Raw genomic sequence first — 17,491 nt, 5'->3', positions numbered from 1 at the left:
GGAACTGATCTGTGGTACTCCAGGAATGAAAGTTAGCAGGTAAGAACCAAATTTCCTTTCCTGTTCATACCCCAGATCAGTCCAGACAAGTGGGGTGTAACCAAGCCCCTTTACACTGGGTGGGATCCCAAAAGACCTGCATGCAGCACACTTTCCCCAAAGGCGCCCTCCTCTCCTCTGGGCCCCTGACATCCAAACGTTAATGTTTACTGAAAGTGTGCAGAGGACCTCGTTGCTGCCCAACAAATCTCCTGAGGCAACACCAATTGGCACTCCGCCCAGGAGGCTGCTTTTGCCCTAGTGGAATTGCTTGTAACCCTTCGGGAATCGGCCGACCTTTACAAATATAGGCCGAAACGATCGTCTCCTTTAACCAACGAGAAATTGTACTCTTAAGATGCCTAGCCACCTTTCTTGGGTCTGTTCACATAAGCCACGCCTGCCTCCAAGCAAGCATCCTGATCCGCCTTCGGAACAGCGCCGGTCGTGTCCTGTGCCTTTTGCACCCAGCACAGACAAGCTCGCTGCATAAGGCTAGCACAGACAGCAGGCTCTCTAAAGCTCAGAGCAGAAACTTCAAAAAGCCTCAACAGGATTTTCAGCTTTCGATCCTGAAAATCCTTCAAAACCGCTGAGCCTGCCACCAGAATGGTCATCTTCTTGGTGACCGTCAAAGGTCGCCACATCCACCTTCAGCAATTTCCACTGCTCCAAGATATTCTTGGGCAAGGGGTACAATCTGGCCATAGCCCTGGCCATGCGCAAGCCAGCCTCCGGGAAAGTCCCACTCCCGGTCAATCAATTTCTGCATCTGCTTCGGCAAGGGGAAGTCCTCGGCGGTCCCCGCAGCCCCTCCAGAGGATTCCCCCCCTCCTTAGAGTTTTCTGGGGCCCCTTTGACCCCGAGCTCTTTCAGAACCTGAGGGATGAGGAGCTGCAATTCATCCTTGTGAAATAACCTGACCACCCTAGGGTCATCTCCTTCCGCTAGAGGAACCTCGTCCGCATTCTGGTCCCCCAGCACTCCAGCCCCCGAGCGTGCACTTTGACCAGCAACCTGGTCCATGGAAGGATCCTGCGGATCAAAGCTCGTTGGATCCTGCAGGTCAGGAGTTGTCGGATCCGTGCCCTCTGAATTGTCAGAGACCATCCCCCCAGGCTTGGTCCAGCTCCAAAAGGCGCAAGATGTCTCCTTTCCATAGAGGTGCCGTAGCCCAAGGCTTCTTAAACCCATCTCGGGCCAGCCAGGAGGCTGGCCGTTTAGCTGCCAGCTCATGTCTGGCGAGATAGGCCTCAAGCATAAGCATAACAAAATCCGTGGAAAACCTGGCACGGTCCACCAGCAACACGGGCGCTGAACTGCTTTCCTCGCCTATAGGCCCCTCCTCGCCCCCCCCCCCCCCCCCCCCCCCCCGATGCCTGCAGCGCAGGAGAAAGTGGGAGAGGGGAGTCCCTGCCTTCCCAATTCAAGATAGGGCTCCTGCCACGTGGAGCTGAAATGACTGTCGACTCTTTGGCACCCCCCCCAGGGCCTCCTCCAGCACAAGTGCAAGGCCTGCTCCTAATTGCCTGTGAGGAGGTTCCCACACCTCCACTCACACAGGCCAGGCAAAGAAGGGCCACATTGAGGTGAAAGCGCCTCTCCCCGCAGGCCCAACAGGATTTCCCGTGCGAAGCTGGAGACGGAATGGCGTCGGCAGAACGGCTGAGAGCTAAAAATAAACAGGAGAGCAAGAGAAAAAACAACCGCCGCAGATGTTTTGCTGTCCAGGCTCTGATGCTGAACTGACAGCAGGAGCCTCTCCTCCCGATACTAAATCTGCACAGCCACCAGGAGGGAAAGAAACAAAGAACCCAAAGGCCCTGACTGTCTCCCAGGCTCCCCAGCCCCCAAAGGACACAGAAAAGGATATTCTCCTACTTCTGGGGCTCCAGGAAGCTGCAGCAGGCCAGTCAAGGAGGAAGGCCCTCAGGGGGAGCGAGGGAACCAGAGACCCCTGGCTTTCACTCCCTCTAGAATCAAGGGTCGAGCCTAGCCGAAGATATCCAACCCCCCACTCACCCTGCTCAAGCAGAGGGATGGCCCACAAAGGTGCCTAACACCTCTGAGAGCTCCGGTCTTCTGTCTTGAAGCTCCTACACTAATCTAAGGTGTTTTGTTTTGTTTTTTAAATATCTAACAGACTGCAGGTTTGCACCTCTACCTTCTGCTGGAGGCAGAGAAATACGGAGGGACTGCAGGGGGCACTCTTGGTTAAGTAGCAGGGCCTCAAAAGTTTTCTTCTCTGCCTCCATCTGCTGGTAGGGGTGCATAAACCCACTTGTCTGCACTGATCTGGGGTATGAACAGGAACTCTTATTAATCAGTTTTAATAGGTTTGAAACCTACTTCTTCTGAAGTCCCTCACTCTCATCTATGACAATGTAAACTCAGCTGTGCTACATTCACACCCCTCCCACAATTTTTAGAGCCCACATTAAGTTGTTCTGACACAGTCGCCTCTTGGACTAACCCCTCAAATTGTCATACATCTCTCACAAAATAAATGCATAAAGATAGAGGTATTTACCCTGGCTTCACGTGTCAAATCACCCCCCAATCTCAGTTCCAGAGCTCGAGCTTTACTCTCTGCCTCTCTTGCTTTCTCTTCAGCTAAGGAAAAAAAAAAGATAAAAAGAATATTTCTGCACCAATCTCTAGCACATAAGCATTGAAAATAGACATGTCCATTTTGGCTGATTTTAGTCATAATTACCCCCACTCACTTCTTTCATTACTAATGTCTCTTTGTGGCACTACACCAATAAGATTACATAGATTAAAGTCGGACTCTTCCCAGAATTTTCTTATGCCCTACAATTTCACAATAAGAATTGTAGTACCGATTTTTGCCATGTGCTCAGCTTTCTTCACTTCCTGTTCTGCTCGTGTTTTGAATCGATTGGACGTGTATTTGTACATTCTGTGAGTATAAAAAAAGGAATCTGTTACCAGAGCAAGGCACTTTCAGGGTCCATCCATGTAATCAGAGCTACACATCGTTAAAAACAACCCACACAGCCAGAGCTTTGTGTTTTTAAAGACAAATATCCAAAAAGTAAGCAGAAATGTTCAGAAAATCTTGCTGTGTATGAAATATGGTAAAACAATATGAGTGGGGAGTAACAGAGGTCACTAAAAGGATCAACTACAGAAGAGATGGCCACCACATATATAATTAAAAAGAAAAAAAGGCTTAATTAGATAGCATGCTGCCTATAGTCAGGGTAATCACGATTCTTGCTGAACTGAACAGAATTCAGTGCAAGGATTATCGAAGACAGTCCACACAAATTGAACTCCAGTTTGGGTCTAAGAGCACGCTGCACATTTCCAGAAAACATTCAGATCAGGTTTACAGAACATCTGTCAAGCAATGTGTCTTAGTGCTACCCTCAACACCACTCAGGGTTAACCCTGTGGATACCTGGAAGGACCTGCCTAGCACTGCTCAGGCCCACCTGTGCCTGTGTTTGTGCCCTTACACTCATAGGAGCCAACTTTTCAAAATGATTAGGTGTGCTAAACTCAACACTAATTACTCACCCCTGGACACAGGTAGGGAGTCTGCTCAATACTGGGGGGTGCTCAAGCACCCACAGAGCTGGTACCTGTGCCTTTACAGGCAATCTCCTGACCTCTAACACGATTCCACTGGTTTCTGGACAGCCCCCATTGGTTTCTAGAGATACCAAGACCCCACTAATCCCAGGGATCACAGTTCCTAGAAATGCACCTACAGACCAAATACAAAATAAATGCTAGGATCATCAGTCACAAACACAAAACAAACTAAAAAATGTATTAAAAAAATACTGAACTAAAAAAAAAAATGTGATTTGCAAATAGCCAACAGGTGAAATAAGAAGGATTTCATATGCTCACGCCATCTAGGCTAGACAGCTTATCTTAGGATAAGCTGTCCTCACTAGGATGTGTGGAGCTGGGATAAGGTCTTGGCCCACATCTGGTTCCTCTGTACTTCCAGCCAAGACTGGATAGTTCTAGCAGATTCGGAGCTAGTTCTCTGAGCTGTGTCTGAAGGACCAATCAGGGAACAAAACAGCAGTTTTCTGACCAATGACATAGCATGTTATAATCTTACAATTCCCAGGGGATACTGGTAAACATGCTGTCTATGCCTCACTCTGAGTTGAGCAGGCATTCCAAGCCTCAAGACAACATCTGCAGGCTAGTTCTGAGAGGAAACAGAAGTGCCCAGTCTTAACTAGACTGTAAGTAAGGTCTATGGAGGTCTTTCTTATGTGTATCTGTGTACAGCATTGCAGATGTCTAGTAGAGTTTTAGAAATGATAAATAAAAGTAGTAGGGCAAAACAAGGTATCTGTGCAGATAAAAGTCCCTGTTTTGCCACAACATCCCACTGTTCTGACTAATCCATTTATTAAATTCACCTAACCCATGAATTTAATTAACAAAGGGGGCCTACTCTCACTTCCATCTGGAAGAAAAACAGTTCTATTTTGACAGAGATTATTACACACACATTTTTTTGGGGAAGATGTACCACCTCAGTTTCTTTGCACAAGTTACTTAATCGCTTAAATTCTTAGCCATACACCTTGCTTCTTAGTTCTTACCGAGGCTTGTATAGGCAGCATGAAAGACGCTTGGTTTGTACTTTGTCTCCATGCAGAAAGATCCTCATTCTGGGATCAATGTAGATAACAGCAGCATAGGCACGGAAAGAGCGACGTTCTGGCTTCCTGTAGGCATAAAAAGAATTTAATATGGTTATAGCCCATAATCACATAAATCAATTCTTCTAACTTGCTTATCTAATTAATACACATTGTACAGCTCCTTAAAGCACCTTTTCAATACACAATAGAATCCTTTCAAAACACTAGTAAAAACATATCAGTCTGTAATGTTAATTTACACTTATGGAGTGCCTTCCTTGTACCAAAGCAGTTTACAACAATTAAAAATACAATAAACATATCAAAATATAACTAGAGCAAATTATACAATAATCAATATAATCAATACGAGGAGGCTCATTTCTAATGGCATTTCTGCAGATAAAACAGTGTTTTACCCGTGAAAATGGCCAGTTAAAAAGTTGCCTGCTCAATATGTGTGTACACTTAGGTACGCATCATGTATGCCCTTTAAGTTCATCCAAGCAGAGAGGTGTTCCAGGGTTAGGATTTGTACTTACATGCATACTTTTGCATTTTCCAAAGTATGCATATAAAATTTCCCCAAAACTTTCTGTGCATATAACAGGAGGTGTAATTGTGTGAGGGTAGTTTTAGAGGGAAAAGTTACTAGGAATGAGAGTTCAACAACTAACATAAAAGGTGAAATTCTTACATAGAAACATAGAAATGAAGGCAGAAGACGACCCAACGGCCCATCCAGTCTACCCAGCAAGCTTTGCACTTTTTTTTTCCCCTCATACTTATCTGTTACTCTTGGCCCTTAGTAACCTTTTGGTTCTATTTCCCTTCCATCCCCACCATTAATGTAGAGAGCAATGATGGAGTTGCATCTAAGTGAAATATCAAGCTTAATTAGTTAGGGGTAGTAACCGCCACAATAAGCAAGCTACACCCATGCTTATTTGTTTACCCAGCCTATGTAATTCAGTCCTTGTTGGTTGTTCTTCATTCCCCCTGCCGTTGAAGCAGAGAGCTATGCTGGATATGCATTGAAAGTGAAGTATCAGGCTTATTTGGTTTGGGGTAGTAACAGCCGTAACAAGCAAGCTACTCCCCGCTTTTTTGTGAATGCAAATCCTTTTTTCTACATTTCCTCTTAACATTGAAGCTTAGAGCAATGTTGGAGTCGCATTAACTGTGTGTATGCTTATTGAATAAGGGTATTATCTCCAGGTAGTAGTCATCATTCCCGCGAGCCACCCAGTCTTCATTCACATCCTCTAGGCTTTATGGATCCACAGTGTTTATCCCATGCCCCTTTGAAGTCCTTCACATTTCTGGTCTTCACCACTTCCTCCGGAAGGGCATTCCAGGCATCCACCACCCTCTCCGTGAAGAAATACTTCCTGACATTGGTTCTGAGTCTTCCTCCCTGGAGCTTCAAATTGTGACCCCTGGTTCTGCTGATTTTTTTCCGACAGAAAAGGTTTATCGTCGTCTTTGGATCATTAAAACCTTTCAAATATCTGAAAGTCTGTATCATATCACCTCTGTTCCTCTTTTCCTCCAGGGTGTACATATTTAGATTCTTCAATCTCTCCTCATAAGTCATTCGATGAAGACCCTCCACCTTTTTGGTCGCCCTTCTCTGGACTGCCTCCATCTTGTCTCTCTCTCTTTGGAGATACGGTCTCCAGAACTGAACACAGTACTCCAGGTGAGGCCTCACCAAGGACCTGTACAAGGGGATAATCACTTCCCTTTTCTTTCTCGATATTCCTCTTTCTATGCAGCCCAGCATTCTTCTAGCTTTAGCTATCACCTTGTCACATTGTTTCGCCGACTTCAGATCATTAGACACCATCACCCCAATGTTTCTCTCCTGCTCTGTGCACATCAGCCTTTCTCCCCCCATCGAATACAGTTCATTTGGATTTCCACTCCCCATATGCATGACTCTGCACTTCTTGGCATTGAATCTCAGCTGCCATATCTTCTGATGATTTACTTTCCTTGAAGGAGGGCAAGCAAGTCCACACCAGTGGGCTGTGCACTCCAATCAGCAGGTGGAGAAGGAGAACAACTGACTGACATCCCTCTCATATAGTTCACCACAGACATCAGCCAGTATTTTCCTTCAAAAACCAACTGTGGACACTAAACCACCTAAACATTATTGCATCCTCCAATAATCATTATTCAAAACAGAACATTCTTCCATTATATAATTATTCAATTCTTTTTATTTTATTTTTTAACATAATGGAAACACTGGACTCAGCTCTGCCAACAATAGTGTCATAGGAAAGTTGTAAAACAAATATAGAACTAAACTCACTAGGGGCAGCGCAATTCCATGCGCATCCGAAATCCTTGCTATACAATATGCTCCTTAATAAGGATCTCGCACAACAGAACAAAGTCAGTCGCCTCAAGGCAGCCCAGGGTGGGATGGTGGACTGGCTTGCCCTACTTAGAGGAAAGGAAATTATCAGGTAAGAAGTAATGTCACCTTCCTCGTCATCCAGGCAAGCTAGTTCACACCAGAAGGGCAGGAGGCTGCCTGAGGCCCAAGCAACACTGCCCTAGCAAAGGTCAAATCTTCCCTCATAGCCAAATCTAACCTTTAGTATCTGGCAAACATATGCAAGGAAGACCACGTAGCCACTCTACAGATCTCCACTGGAGAAAGCAAATGCAATTCCGCCCAGGAAACTGTCTGCACCCAGGTCGAATGCGCTCTTACCTGCTTCAGAAGAGGTTTCCTGACATCCACATAGGCTGCTATAATCAATTCCTTAATCCATCGAGCCACCATGGCCCAAGAGGCCGCCTCTCCCTTCTTCATTCCTCGATTAAGGAGAAAGAGCTGATCTGTTAAGACAGACATTGGTGATCTCCAGATAATGCAACAAATACTGCCACACATCCAACAGCCGCAATTTCTTGAATTCTTGCCCATCCAAATCCCTATTTAAGGATAGTAGAAACACAGATTGATTAAAATGAAAATCCGAAACCAATCTTTGGAAGAAAGTCAAGTACTTGTCCTTAACTGTACTCTATCTGGCATAATAGCCAAAAGAGGTTCTCTATACGACAAGGCTTGCAACTCCGAAATCTGCCTCGCCAAATTAATAGAGACCAGAAATACCATCTTTAGGGTCAACAACGGCAAGGAAATACCCCACAGAAGACAAAAGGTCGGACCCACCAAAAAGGAGAGAACCAAATTCAAATCCCACAAAGGCACTGGGAAACACAAGGAGGCTCTAAGGTGCTTCTCACCCATCAGAAATCTAGACACGTCTGGAGGCAAAGAAAGGGGCCTCCCCTGACTGCATCCCCGATAACTCAGACCTTCCTGTAAAAACTCCAAGATAAAAAGGAACAGATGCTGAAACAGGAAGACGAGAGAGGTCCTGACACCAATGTCCAAAGACCCGTGATACCCAGATATAGGCCAAAGAAGTGGAAAGTTTTTCACGCACACAAGAGTTTCCACCATTAGACCTGAATACCCCCGATTCAACAGCCAAGCACTCAAGAGCCAAACCATAACACGAAACAGATCTGGATTGTCATGAAATATTGGACCCTGCCATAGAAGCCCCCTGTGCAGAGGCAGCTGCCACAGATCTTCTGCCAGCAGATGGAGATCTGCATACAATAATCTGTGTGGCTAACCCAAGGACCACTAGGAGCACCAAGTCTGGATAAGAACATAAGAACATGCATTACTGGGTCAGACCAAGGGACCATCAAGCCCAACATCCTGTTTCCAACAGTGGCCAATCAAGGCCATAAGAACCTGGAAAGTACCCAAAAACAAAAGTCTATTCCATGTTACTGTTGCTAGTAATAGCAGTGGCTATTTTCTAAGTCAACTTAATTATTAGCAGGTAATGGACTTCTCCTCCAAGAACTTATCCAATCCTTTTTTTAAACCCAGCTATACTAACTGCACTAACCACATCCTCTGGCAACAAATTCCAGAGTTTAATTGTGCATTGAGTGAAAAAGAACTTTCTCCATGCTATCTTCTTTATTAACTGACTGATCATTGGCCACGGCAGAAACGCATAGAGCAATTTTCCCTGTGGCCAAGACTGAACCAACATATCCACTCAGAGTGTTAAATCATCCCAGGTCAGACTGTAAAAGCAATCCACTTTTGTGTTCCTGCAACTCATCATCAGATCCTGAAAGGGCTAACCCCATCACTCCACGCTGAGTCAAACACTTTAGGGATACAATTACCATTCTCCTGGATCCAACTCGTGACGACAGATAGGACACACACATGTTGTCGACCCCTGCTATATGAGAAGCCGACAATGCCAGCAAATACTGTTCTGCCCATGGAAGGAGGAGATCCATTTCCTGAGAGACTTGCCGACTTTGAGTCCCCCTTCGATGATTTATGTAGGCCACCTCTGTCACGTTGTCTGACATTACTTCCACCACTTTTCCTTCCAACCGGGCCTCGAACTGCAGCAAGGCTAGCCAAATGCTCAGGCTTCCAGCTGGTTGTTGGTCGAAGATGCCTCTTCGGGAGTCCATTGCCCCTGCGCTACTAGCTCCTGACAGTGAGTTCCCAAACTCTGTAGACTTGCATCTGTAGTGACCACCAACCAGTCGGGAGTCTCCAACTCCATTCCTTTCTCCAGATGGTCCCGGCGTAACCACCAGAGCAACTGTCATATCATTTTCAGCGGCAAGTCAATGGCACATTGTACTCCTGACACTGAGGATTCCAGTGGGCCAGAAGGAACCTCTGCAGAGGACACCTATGCATGCATGCCCAAGGAACCACCTCTATCTAGGTAGCCATTGATCCTAGCTTCTGTAGGTAACAGCCATGCCAACGGAGAGACAGCTGATCTCAGGGCTCGGACTTGCCCCCAGATCTTCTGAATGCGGGACTCTGGAAGAAACACCTTGCCCTGAGCATTATCGAACCGGACACCCAGACACTCCAGAACCTGAGAAGGCTGCAGGTTGCTCTTGGCCACATTCAATACTCAACCCAGGTGCTGCAGCAAATGAACCACCCTGCTCAATATCACCCGACTCTCCGCATCAGACTTGCTTGGATTAGCCAGACATCCAAATATCGATGAACTAGAATTCCTTTCTTGAAGAGAGCTACATCCGCCGCCACCACCACCTTTGAAAATGTCCTGGGCACCATGGCCAAGCCAAAAGGCAACACCTGAAACTGGTAATAGCAGCCTAAAACCGCAACACACAAATAAAGCTGATGCTGTTTGCAAATTGGAATGTGTAGACACGCTTCCGAGAGATCTAGGGAAGTAAGAAACACTTCCCTCTGTACCGCCATGATGACTGACCTTAAGTTTTCCATTCAAAAATGGGTAACCCGAAGAGCTCGATTGACCCCTTTTCGATCTAGAATAAGTTGAAAGGAGCCCTCCTTCTTGGGAACCACGAAGTAATTGGAATAATGACCTGAGCCTTCCTGACGCTTTGGAACCAGAACCACAGCCTTCAGAACGAGCAGCCTCTGCAATGTGGCCTGAACTGCTACCCACTTTTCTGCGGAATGGCAAGGGGAAACCATAAAAGCATCAGAGAGGATGGATAGATTCCAAGGCACAATACCTTGAACCCGTCATGCACCACTTCCAAGACACTCTGGTCGGAAGTGATGTGGGCCCACCTCTGATAAAATTGAGACTTGTGGCCGCCTATCTCTGGATCCTGACCCCCAAAACTTCATTGGGAGGATCAAGAAGCTCTGGTGCCAAAGGCATCATCTTTACCCAGCTTCCTTGCCTGAAAGGAAGCAAAGAAGCAGGACCTCTGCTTACTCGAACCTCTGGAAGAGCAAAACTGCCAAGTGCTCCAAAATCGCTCCTTTGCTGACAAAAACCGGGGAGTAGATTTCCTGCCTTGGGTAACCGAGGAAATCTGGCAGCTCCCCATCGATCCACCATCTTCTCTAATTCCTCCGCAAATAAGTGCCCCTTAAGCAACTTGGTGAGATTAGACTTTGAAATAGTATTAGTGGACCAGTTCCGCAGGCAGAGTAGTCTTCGGGCTGCAATTATCAAAACCACCCCCTAGAAGCTGAATGCGCGAAATCATATCCTGCATCTGCCAAGAATGCAGTTCTTGGCTCCAGGTATGGGCCATTTTCGCCCAAAGCCTCCGGAGCCTCCTGGGCCAACTGTAATCCAGCCCTGGCCACCATACAACAGCATGCAGAGATTTGGAGATTCATGGCAACTGCCTCAAAGGCCTGTTTCAAAATCACCTCAATCTTTCAATCCTGGATATCTTTTAAGGCTGCACCTTCTTCCACCGAAATGGTGGTATGTTTTGTCACCACGCAGACCAGGGCATCCACTTTGGAAAGCCAGTGCTGTTCCTAGCTTTAAGGATCCATAGGATACAAATCCGCTGATGAACACCCTTTAAAATTAGCCTCAGGAGAACTCCATTCCAAATCAATTAATTCCTGAACAGCCTCGTGCAGAGGAAAACACCAGGACGCCTTTCTTCTTCGGATCCTGAGCTGCTGCAGGCAAAGCCTTCCTCGTCTGTAAAATGAAACCCAACACTTCGTCTCTATGAAAGGGCCAAAGCATTGAACTGTTCGAATGATATGGGGGAATCTTCCCCTCCTCCAGAAGTGCCTCATTGGGATCCCACATTGAGGATCCCGATTCTTCTTAGGAGTCTCCCGAATGATCCGCATCCTCAACTTCTCCCCCAGCACACTGTCCCTACCGTGTTGTTCCATCTGGAGGGAGTCAAGGCATCCTCTGGCCACTTTCGCAATCCTATGGGGGGACGGACGGGGGACCGGTGATGTGGGCATTCGAGATTCCACCCGGAACCCTTCCTCCCCTTTACAAAAAGCCTGCAGGCCTTTACATTCCATGGCCAAGAATCAAGATTATGTTATTAAACAAGCTGACAAAGGCGGGTCCATTGTTTTAATGGACAGGGCAGACTATGTCAAAGAAATTGTACAACAGATAGAGGATGAAAGAACATATGTTAAACTTTCAGGAAACCCTACCTTACTGAATTATTTCAACATTTTTTTTTAACTGTAGGCAACCTTCAGGACATATTGCTATGAAACACTTAACCCCCCTAATAAACGCCTTATTGTTACCGAATACTACTGGCACCACCTATGTAATGTACGACCAATATATTTTTTACTGGTGCCCTATTGTAAACCATTATGATGGTGAATAACTTAATGACGGTATATAAAAACTCTTAAATAAATAAATAAATAAATTTACAGAAAAGATTAAGCAGTTAATTGATCAAGGTAAAGAGATGGGTTTTTTGACCAATAAGGAGTATAACTTCCTGAATTTCTAAATACCCTAGAATTCCAACGATATACATTCTGCCAAAAGTCCACAAAACACTGTGTAATCCACCTGGAAGACCGATCATTTCATCCAACGAATCCTTATTAGAACCACTCTCCAAATTTGTGGATTGTTTTTTTGAGGCATTCGTGTCTTCAGAGTTACGAGACCCAACTCATTTTCTAAATATGATTGTAAATTTGACAGTCAACACAGCAGATAAGTGGTTGGTTACGCTTGATATCAAATCATTATACACCTCGATCCCTCAGGATGAGGCAATGAAGATCGTGGAAGTCTATTTGAATAAAAGAAGCAGACCTCATCGAGTACCAAGCAAATTTATTTTCCATCTGGCATCAATTGCATTGAAAAATAATTTTTTTGTTTTTCAAAAAAAGTACTACCAACAAATTTCTGGGACAGCTATGGGTGCAACAATGGCACCCACCATTGCTAATCTGTTCATGGCTGAATTTGAAAAAGAGTGGATCAGTAATTCGCCCTTTTGTCCAAAATTGTCTTTTACAAACATTACATCAATGACATTTTCATTTTGTGGAGTGGAACAGATAAAGAGTTACTCATGTTTGAAGGTTGGATCAACACCTGTGATGAGAAGATACAGTTTGTGATGCATCATAATTTTTTTGAAATATCATTTCTGAATGTACTGTTGAAGAAAACAGTCAGGCAAAATTATTACCAGTGTCTTTAAGAAATCTGACTGCAACACCATGTTACATGACAGTGCACATCCATTACAGTTAAAAAAACAGCCTTCCCTTCTCACAGTTCCTGAGATACAAGCGAAATTGCTCAAACACCCAGATTTATAGGAAGCAGTCGACTCAATTGATGACAGATTTCAAACAGAGAGGCTATCCCAGTAAGTGCATAAAAATGCATTTAAGAGAGCACTATATTATGACCGGGATGCCCTGTTAATGCCTCAGTGTAAACAAAAAGATTCAGAGGTAATCACTTGTGTTACGAAGTATTCGCCTACATCACGCAAGATTGTCAGATGTTTACGCAATCATTGGTTTCTTATCCAGATGATTCCAGGAATGGAAAATTTTGAATTTAGAGTGGCTTTTTCGAGAAGCAAAACAAGGGAACTACGGTGATTCGCGATAGATCATATCAAACAAGATCAGAGAGGGGGGCAATCGAGAAAAAATGATGTTTAGAAGAGAACAAGAATGGATTTTTATGCTTCGTTCGGAAGAGCCGATGGGTCTTAATTCCAAGATAGAATGGAACAGTTTATTGCATTAAAGATATATAGATTAGCGATCAGTAACCAGGCATTGGTTGAGGTAATCGCTGTAATGTCAAAGAGTCCAGACATTTAAATCTGACGTCAGACGACTATACATGTCAGTACGTGCTTAATGATTGGTTCATTTTCAAGCTAAGCAAACATTTTAGAACTGCGATGGTTCGAGATAGAATTGATCAGAAGAAATGGATTTTTAAGTTACGTTTAGAATAGCCCATGGGTTCTAATCTCAAGACAGAATGAAAGTTTATTACATTAAAGATACATAAATCAGCGGCCAGTAATCAGGCATTGGTTGAGGTGAATGTAGTAATGTCAAAGAATTCAGACATTTAAATCCGACGTTAGACGATTATATACGTCAGTACGTGCTCAATGACTGGTTCATTTTTCAAGCTAAGTAAGCACTTTAAAAAGCGCAGCCATTTTACAAACATTCAAAACAAGCTCGGCAACTAAGAAAGAGGGTATAGATAAAATTGTGAGTATTTCCGACAACAGCATTTACGGCAAAATTCAAATGAAGGTAATAGCTAAACTTGTTTTCCCTATGAAATTATAGAGTCCGCCCTGATGCAGCGTTGAAGCGAAACATCAGCCATGTTGGCGGCGGCCAAATGATAAGGAGTCTGTGAATGGTGAAAGGCACAGTATTGCTGTCAGAGAGAAAAAACCAGTTGTGAACGAGCAAAAAGATAAGTGCCTCATTGTTAACTAGGAGGCATTCCATGAAGTTAGCGAGTAACACATTTAAGACTAATCAGAGAAAATTATTTTTCACTCAACGCACAATTTGCTCTGGAATTTGTTGCCAGAGGATGTGGTTAGTGCAGTTAGTGTAGCTAGGTTCAAAAAAGGTTTGGATAAGTTCTTGGAGGAGAAGTCCATTAACGGCTATTAATCAAGTTTACTTAGGGAATAGCCACTGCTATTAATTGCATCAGTAGCATGGGATCTTCTTAGTGTTTGGGTAATTGCCAGGTTAGGCCTCTATTGGAAACAGGTTGCTGGGACCCTTGGTCTGCCCCAGCATGGCAATTTCTTATGTTCTTAAAAGATGTTGGGATGAAGATTAACATATATCAAGTAACGCTTTGTTGATTAATTTCAGAACGGTTTTCCGTCCGTAATCAAAGCGGGGCTATAGCGAGAAATGGCTGAAGATTATTTGCTGTGGTGAAAGCATTCATCAATTGAAGATAAAAAGATACAAGCAGATTACAAGCAGAATTATTAACTATGTGCAAGTAGTAATTTACTGAGGATAACAAAAAGGAATTTTTAATGTAAACACAAAAATACAAGGGATACAAAAGACCAGTGATTGAAATAATTGGCTATTAATAAGTTTCTAAGACAATCGGATCTTTTTGCCAATACTGAGGTCTTCCCCCTTTTTCAAAAAACTTTTTAATAGCACCTTGATTGTATGATTAATAAAGTTTATAATTTCAGCAGTAAAAGTCACAAGATAAATAAAATAAAAAGTTTGACAGCAAATAATCACACACATAACTAGTTAATTGTTGATTACTAATTGTATACTAGTTATTCCTGGATTTTTTTTGCTAATCTTTAAAATTTCCTCCCATGACACTGTGGAAAGATCCATTGCCTGAGTAGGGAAAGTCCCTCATGAGCTCACCCCCATGGGAACTGGCAGAGAGGCAGTGGGAAAGACTCTTCACCTCCCCCAGGAGGAGCTGTGGCCACACTTCCTTCCTGGGAGCTCCTTAAGTCCCTGCAGGGACATACTTCCCAGCAGAGACATCCCTTTGAGCCTCCGTGCATTTCTGGCAAATGATTAGCGATCTCCTGGGGCTATGACAGGCAGAGGAGACGCGCAGACCTTTTACCATGCAGCTCTCCCAACACCATCTCTCCCCTGTGCGCTCCTCAGCAGTCTTACTGCAAGTTCAAAATGGCGCCTGCCGCAGCACCTCAGCCCCTGCACTCAACGCAGCCAAACACGGTCTTCTATCCTTGCTTCTCTTTGGTGTGCGATCACTGTTGCAGTCTGTTGACACTTTTTTTTTTTAAACTTAATTCGCCACACTGAAAATCAGGTAAGGCAGCCTAACACCAGAGAAAAAAACGGGGCAGGGAACAGGCAGAGGAGAGAAGGACAAAACAGACAGGAGAAGTAGAGAGATAAATTAACAGGGCTGAGCCCAAGGCTCCCTTACCCTACCAAACTTTCCCTACAGGAACTCTCCTTCTGTCAGGAGGAGGGCTAGGACATCAGCCTTCGCTTCACTCCTGTCCTGACATATCAGACACTCAATTGAAGGAGGGAGCAATTATCGTCACAGGAGGTCAGGACAGCCTGTTCAATCCTGGCAGGCTGAGGTTCACAAGCAAGGTTGCATGTCCACCACCTGCTGGAGATGGAGAAATACTGTGGTGAGCTATATAAGAGGGATGTCTGCGAGTCCTCCATCGCCACCTGCTGGGTGAAGTGTACAATCCACTGGTGTGGGCTGGCTTGCCTGGATGAAGAGGAAAGATAAAATATGCACACAAGTGCAAAGTGACGCACTTAGGGAAGAGTAACCCAAATTATAGCTACAAAAGGCAAGGTTCCATGTTAGGAGTCACTACTCAGGAAACTGATCTAGGTGTCATTGCTGAAAATATGTTGAAATCTTCTGCTCAGTGTCCAGCAGCAGCCAAGAAAGCAAATAAAATGCTAGGGATTATTAACAAAGGAATGGAGAATAAAATAATGACTCTGTATTGCTCCATGCAGCGACCTCATCTTGAGTATTGTGTTCAGTTCTGGTCACCACATCTCAAGAACGATACAGCAGAATTAGAAAAGGTACAGAGAAGGGTGACCAAGATGATAAAGGCGATGGAACAATTCCCCTAGCTTGGAGAAGAGACGGCTGGGGGGAGATATAATAGAGGAGCAAAGCATAGGCCAAACCCTTGGACAAACCCTGCTGCAGAAAGGACAAAATGTGCAGTACTGCCACCGACAGAGGATCCAGCCACTGCTGAATACACCAGGACTCAAATACCTTCCAAACCCCGAGATGTACGCCATAGAAGTAGAAGGCCGTCTAACCTGGAGGAGGATGGAAATTACTGGCTCCGAATATCCCTTCATGTGCAACTGCCACCTCTCAAAAGCCAAGCCTTGAGACAAAGTGATCCTTCCAATCTGAAAATATGGGTCCTTTGTTGCAGCAATCCCGGCAGATGAGCCAACTGAAGAGGCTCGTCCACCGCCAGATATAGCAGGTCTGCAAACCAAGGACGACACGGCCACTCCAGTGCCACCAGCACAACTGTCCCTGGATGCGTCTCTATACACTGTAACACTCGACCTATGAGTGGCCAAGGAGGAAACACATACCCCCCCGTCAGCCACAGGCACACCAGAGAATTTAGCCCTACTGAACCAGTTTCCCCCTTCTGCAACTGAGGAACACCCCATCTGGCACAAATGTGATTCCAAGCTTCCAGGGACAGTTCCCATTCCCCAGGATCTAGCTGTTGCCTGCTGAGGAAATCTGCCTGCATGCTTTCTACTCCCACGACGTGGGAGGCGTAATTCCTTCGAGGTGACGCTCTACCCACACAAACAATAGCTGAGTCTCCCGAACCACAGCTTGACTACTTGGTGGTTGATGTATGCCACCATTGTCACATTGTCCAAAAACACTCGAACGATTTGTCCCTGGACCAAAGGCAGAAACACCTCCAGGGCCCTGCGCACTGCCCTCGTCTCCAGGCGATTGATGGACCAGGACCGTCTGTCGCTGACCAAAGCCCCCAAGGCAGAATGACCCAGGCACACTGCTCCCCAGCCCTTGGAGGCTGGCATCTGTGGTCACTACCACCCAAACCTGGCAACTCCCACTGATCGACTGCCCTGGTACTGAACCTCAGGCCAATTCTCCTCGCTCTCTCCTCTGGTCAACTTTTTTTTTTTTTTTTTTTTTAAACTAAAATAAACTTGATGCAAAGGAACAAAATGGGTACTTCCCTGAATAGAGACAGCGGTGGGCAGGAGCAGACTTCAGAAAACCCAGAGTGAGCCAGTCGCCTGGGTACCAAGGTCTCCAAAGACAGCAGGTATCCAATCCCCTGGTTGCCCAGCAAAACCCGAAAGATGGCCCACAAAGGAACCTAGCACCTCGAGAAGCTGATCCAAAACTTCTCACAATCTC

The 17,491-nt window shown here is 45.1% G+C and overlaps 1 protein-coding gene across 15 annotated transcripts in view; it reads right to left on the bottom strand.

The window, feature by feature from the left end:
* Positions 1-17,491, bottom strand: part of MORC2 (MORC family CW-type zinc finger 2) — a 418,351-nt gene that overhangs the window by 210,984 nt on the left and 189,876 nt on the right. For all 15 annotated transcript variants that reach the window (XR_003859131.1, XM_029619027.1, XM_029619026.1 and 12 more), the window contains 3 exons: positions 4,641-4,766; positions 2,883-2,962; positions 2,570-2,652 (listed from right to left, as the gene is read on the bottom strand). Coding sequence is in view for 14 of the 15 variants with exons in the window: in XM_029619027.1 (XP_029474887.1) it covers positions 2,570-2,652; positions 2,883-2,962; positions 4,641-4,766 (289 nt within the window). In the remaining variant the exon portion in view is untranslated. The remainder of the gene's footprint in view (positions 1-2,569; positions 2,653-2,882; positions 2,963-4,640; positions 4,767-17,491) is intronic.

This window comes from Rhinatrema bivittatum, chromosome 11 (genome assembly GCF_901001135.1).
Source record: "Rhinatrema bivittatum chromosome 11, aRhiBiv1.1, whole genome shotgun sequence".
NCBI classification, from domain to species: domain Eukaryota; kingdom Metazoa; phylum Chordata; class Amphibia; order Gymnophiona; family Rhinatrematidae; genus Rhinatrema; species Rhinatrema bivittatum.
Note: the sequence above shows the minus strand (reverse complement) of the source record. Positions and strands in the feature narration are given on the sequence as shown.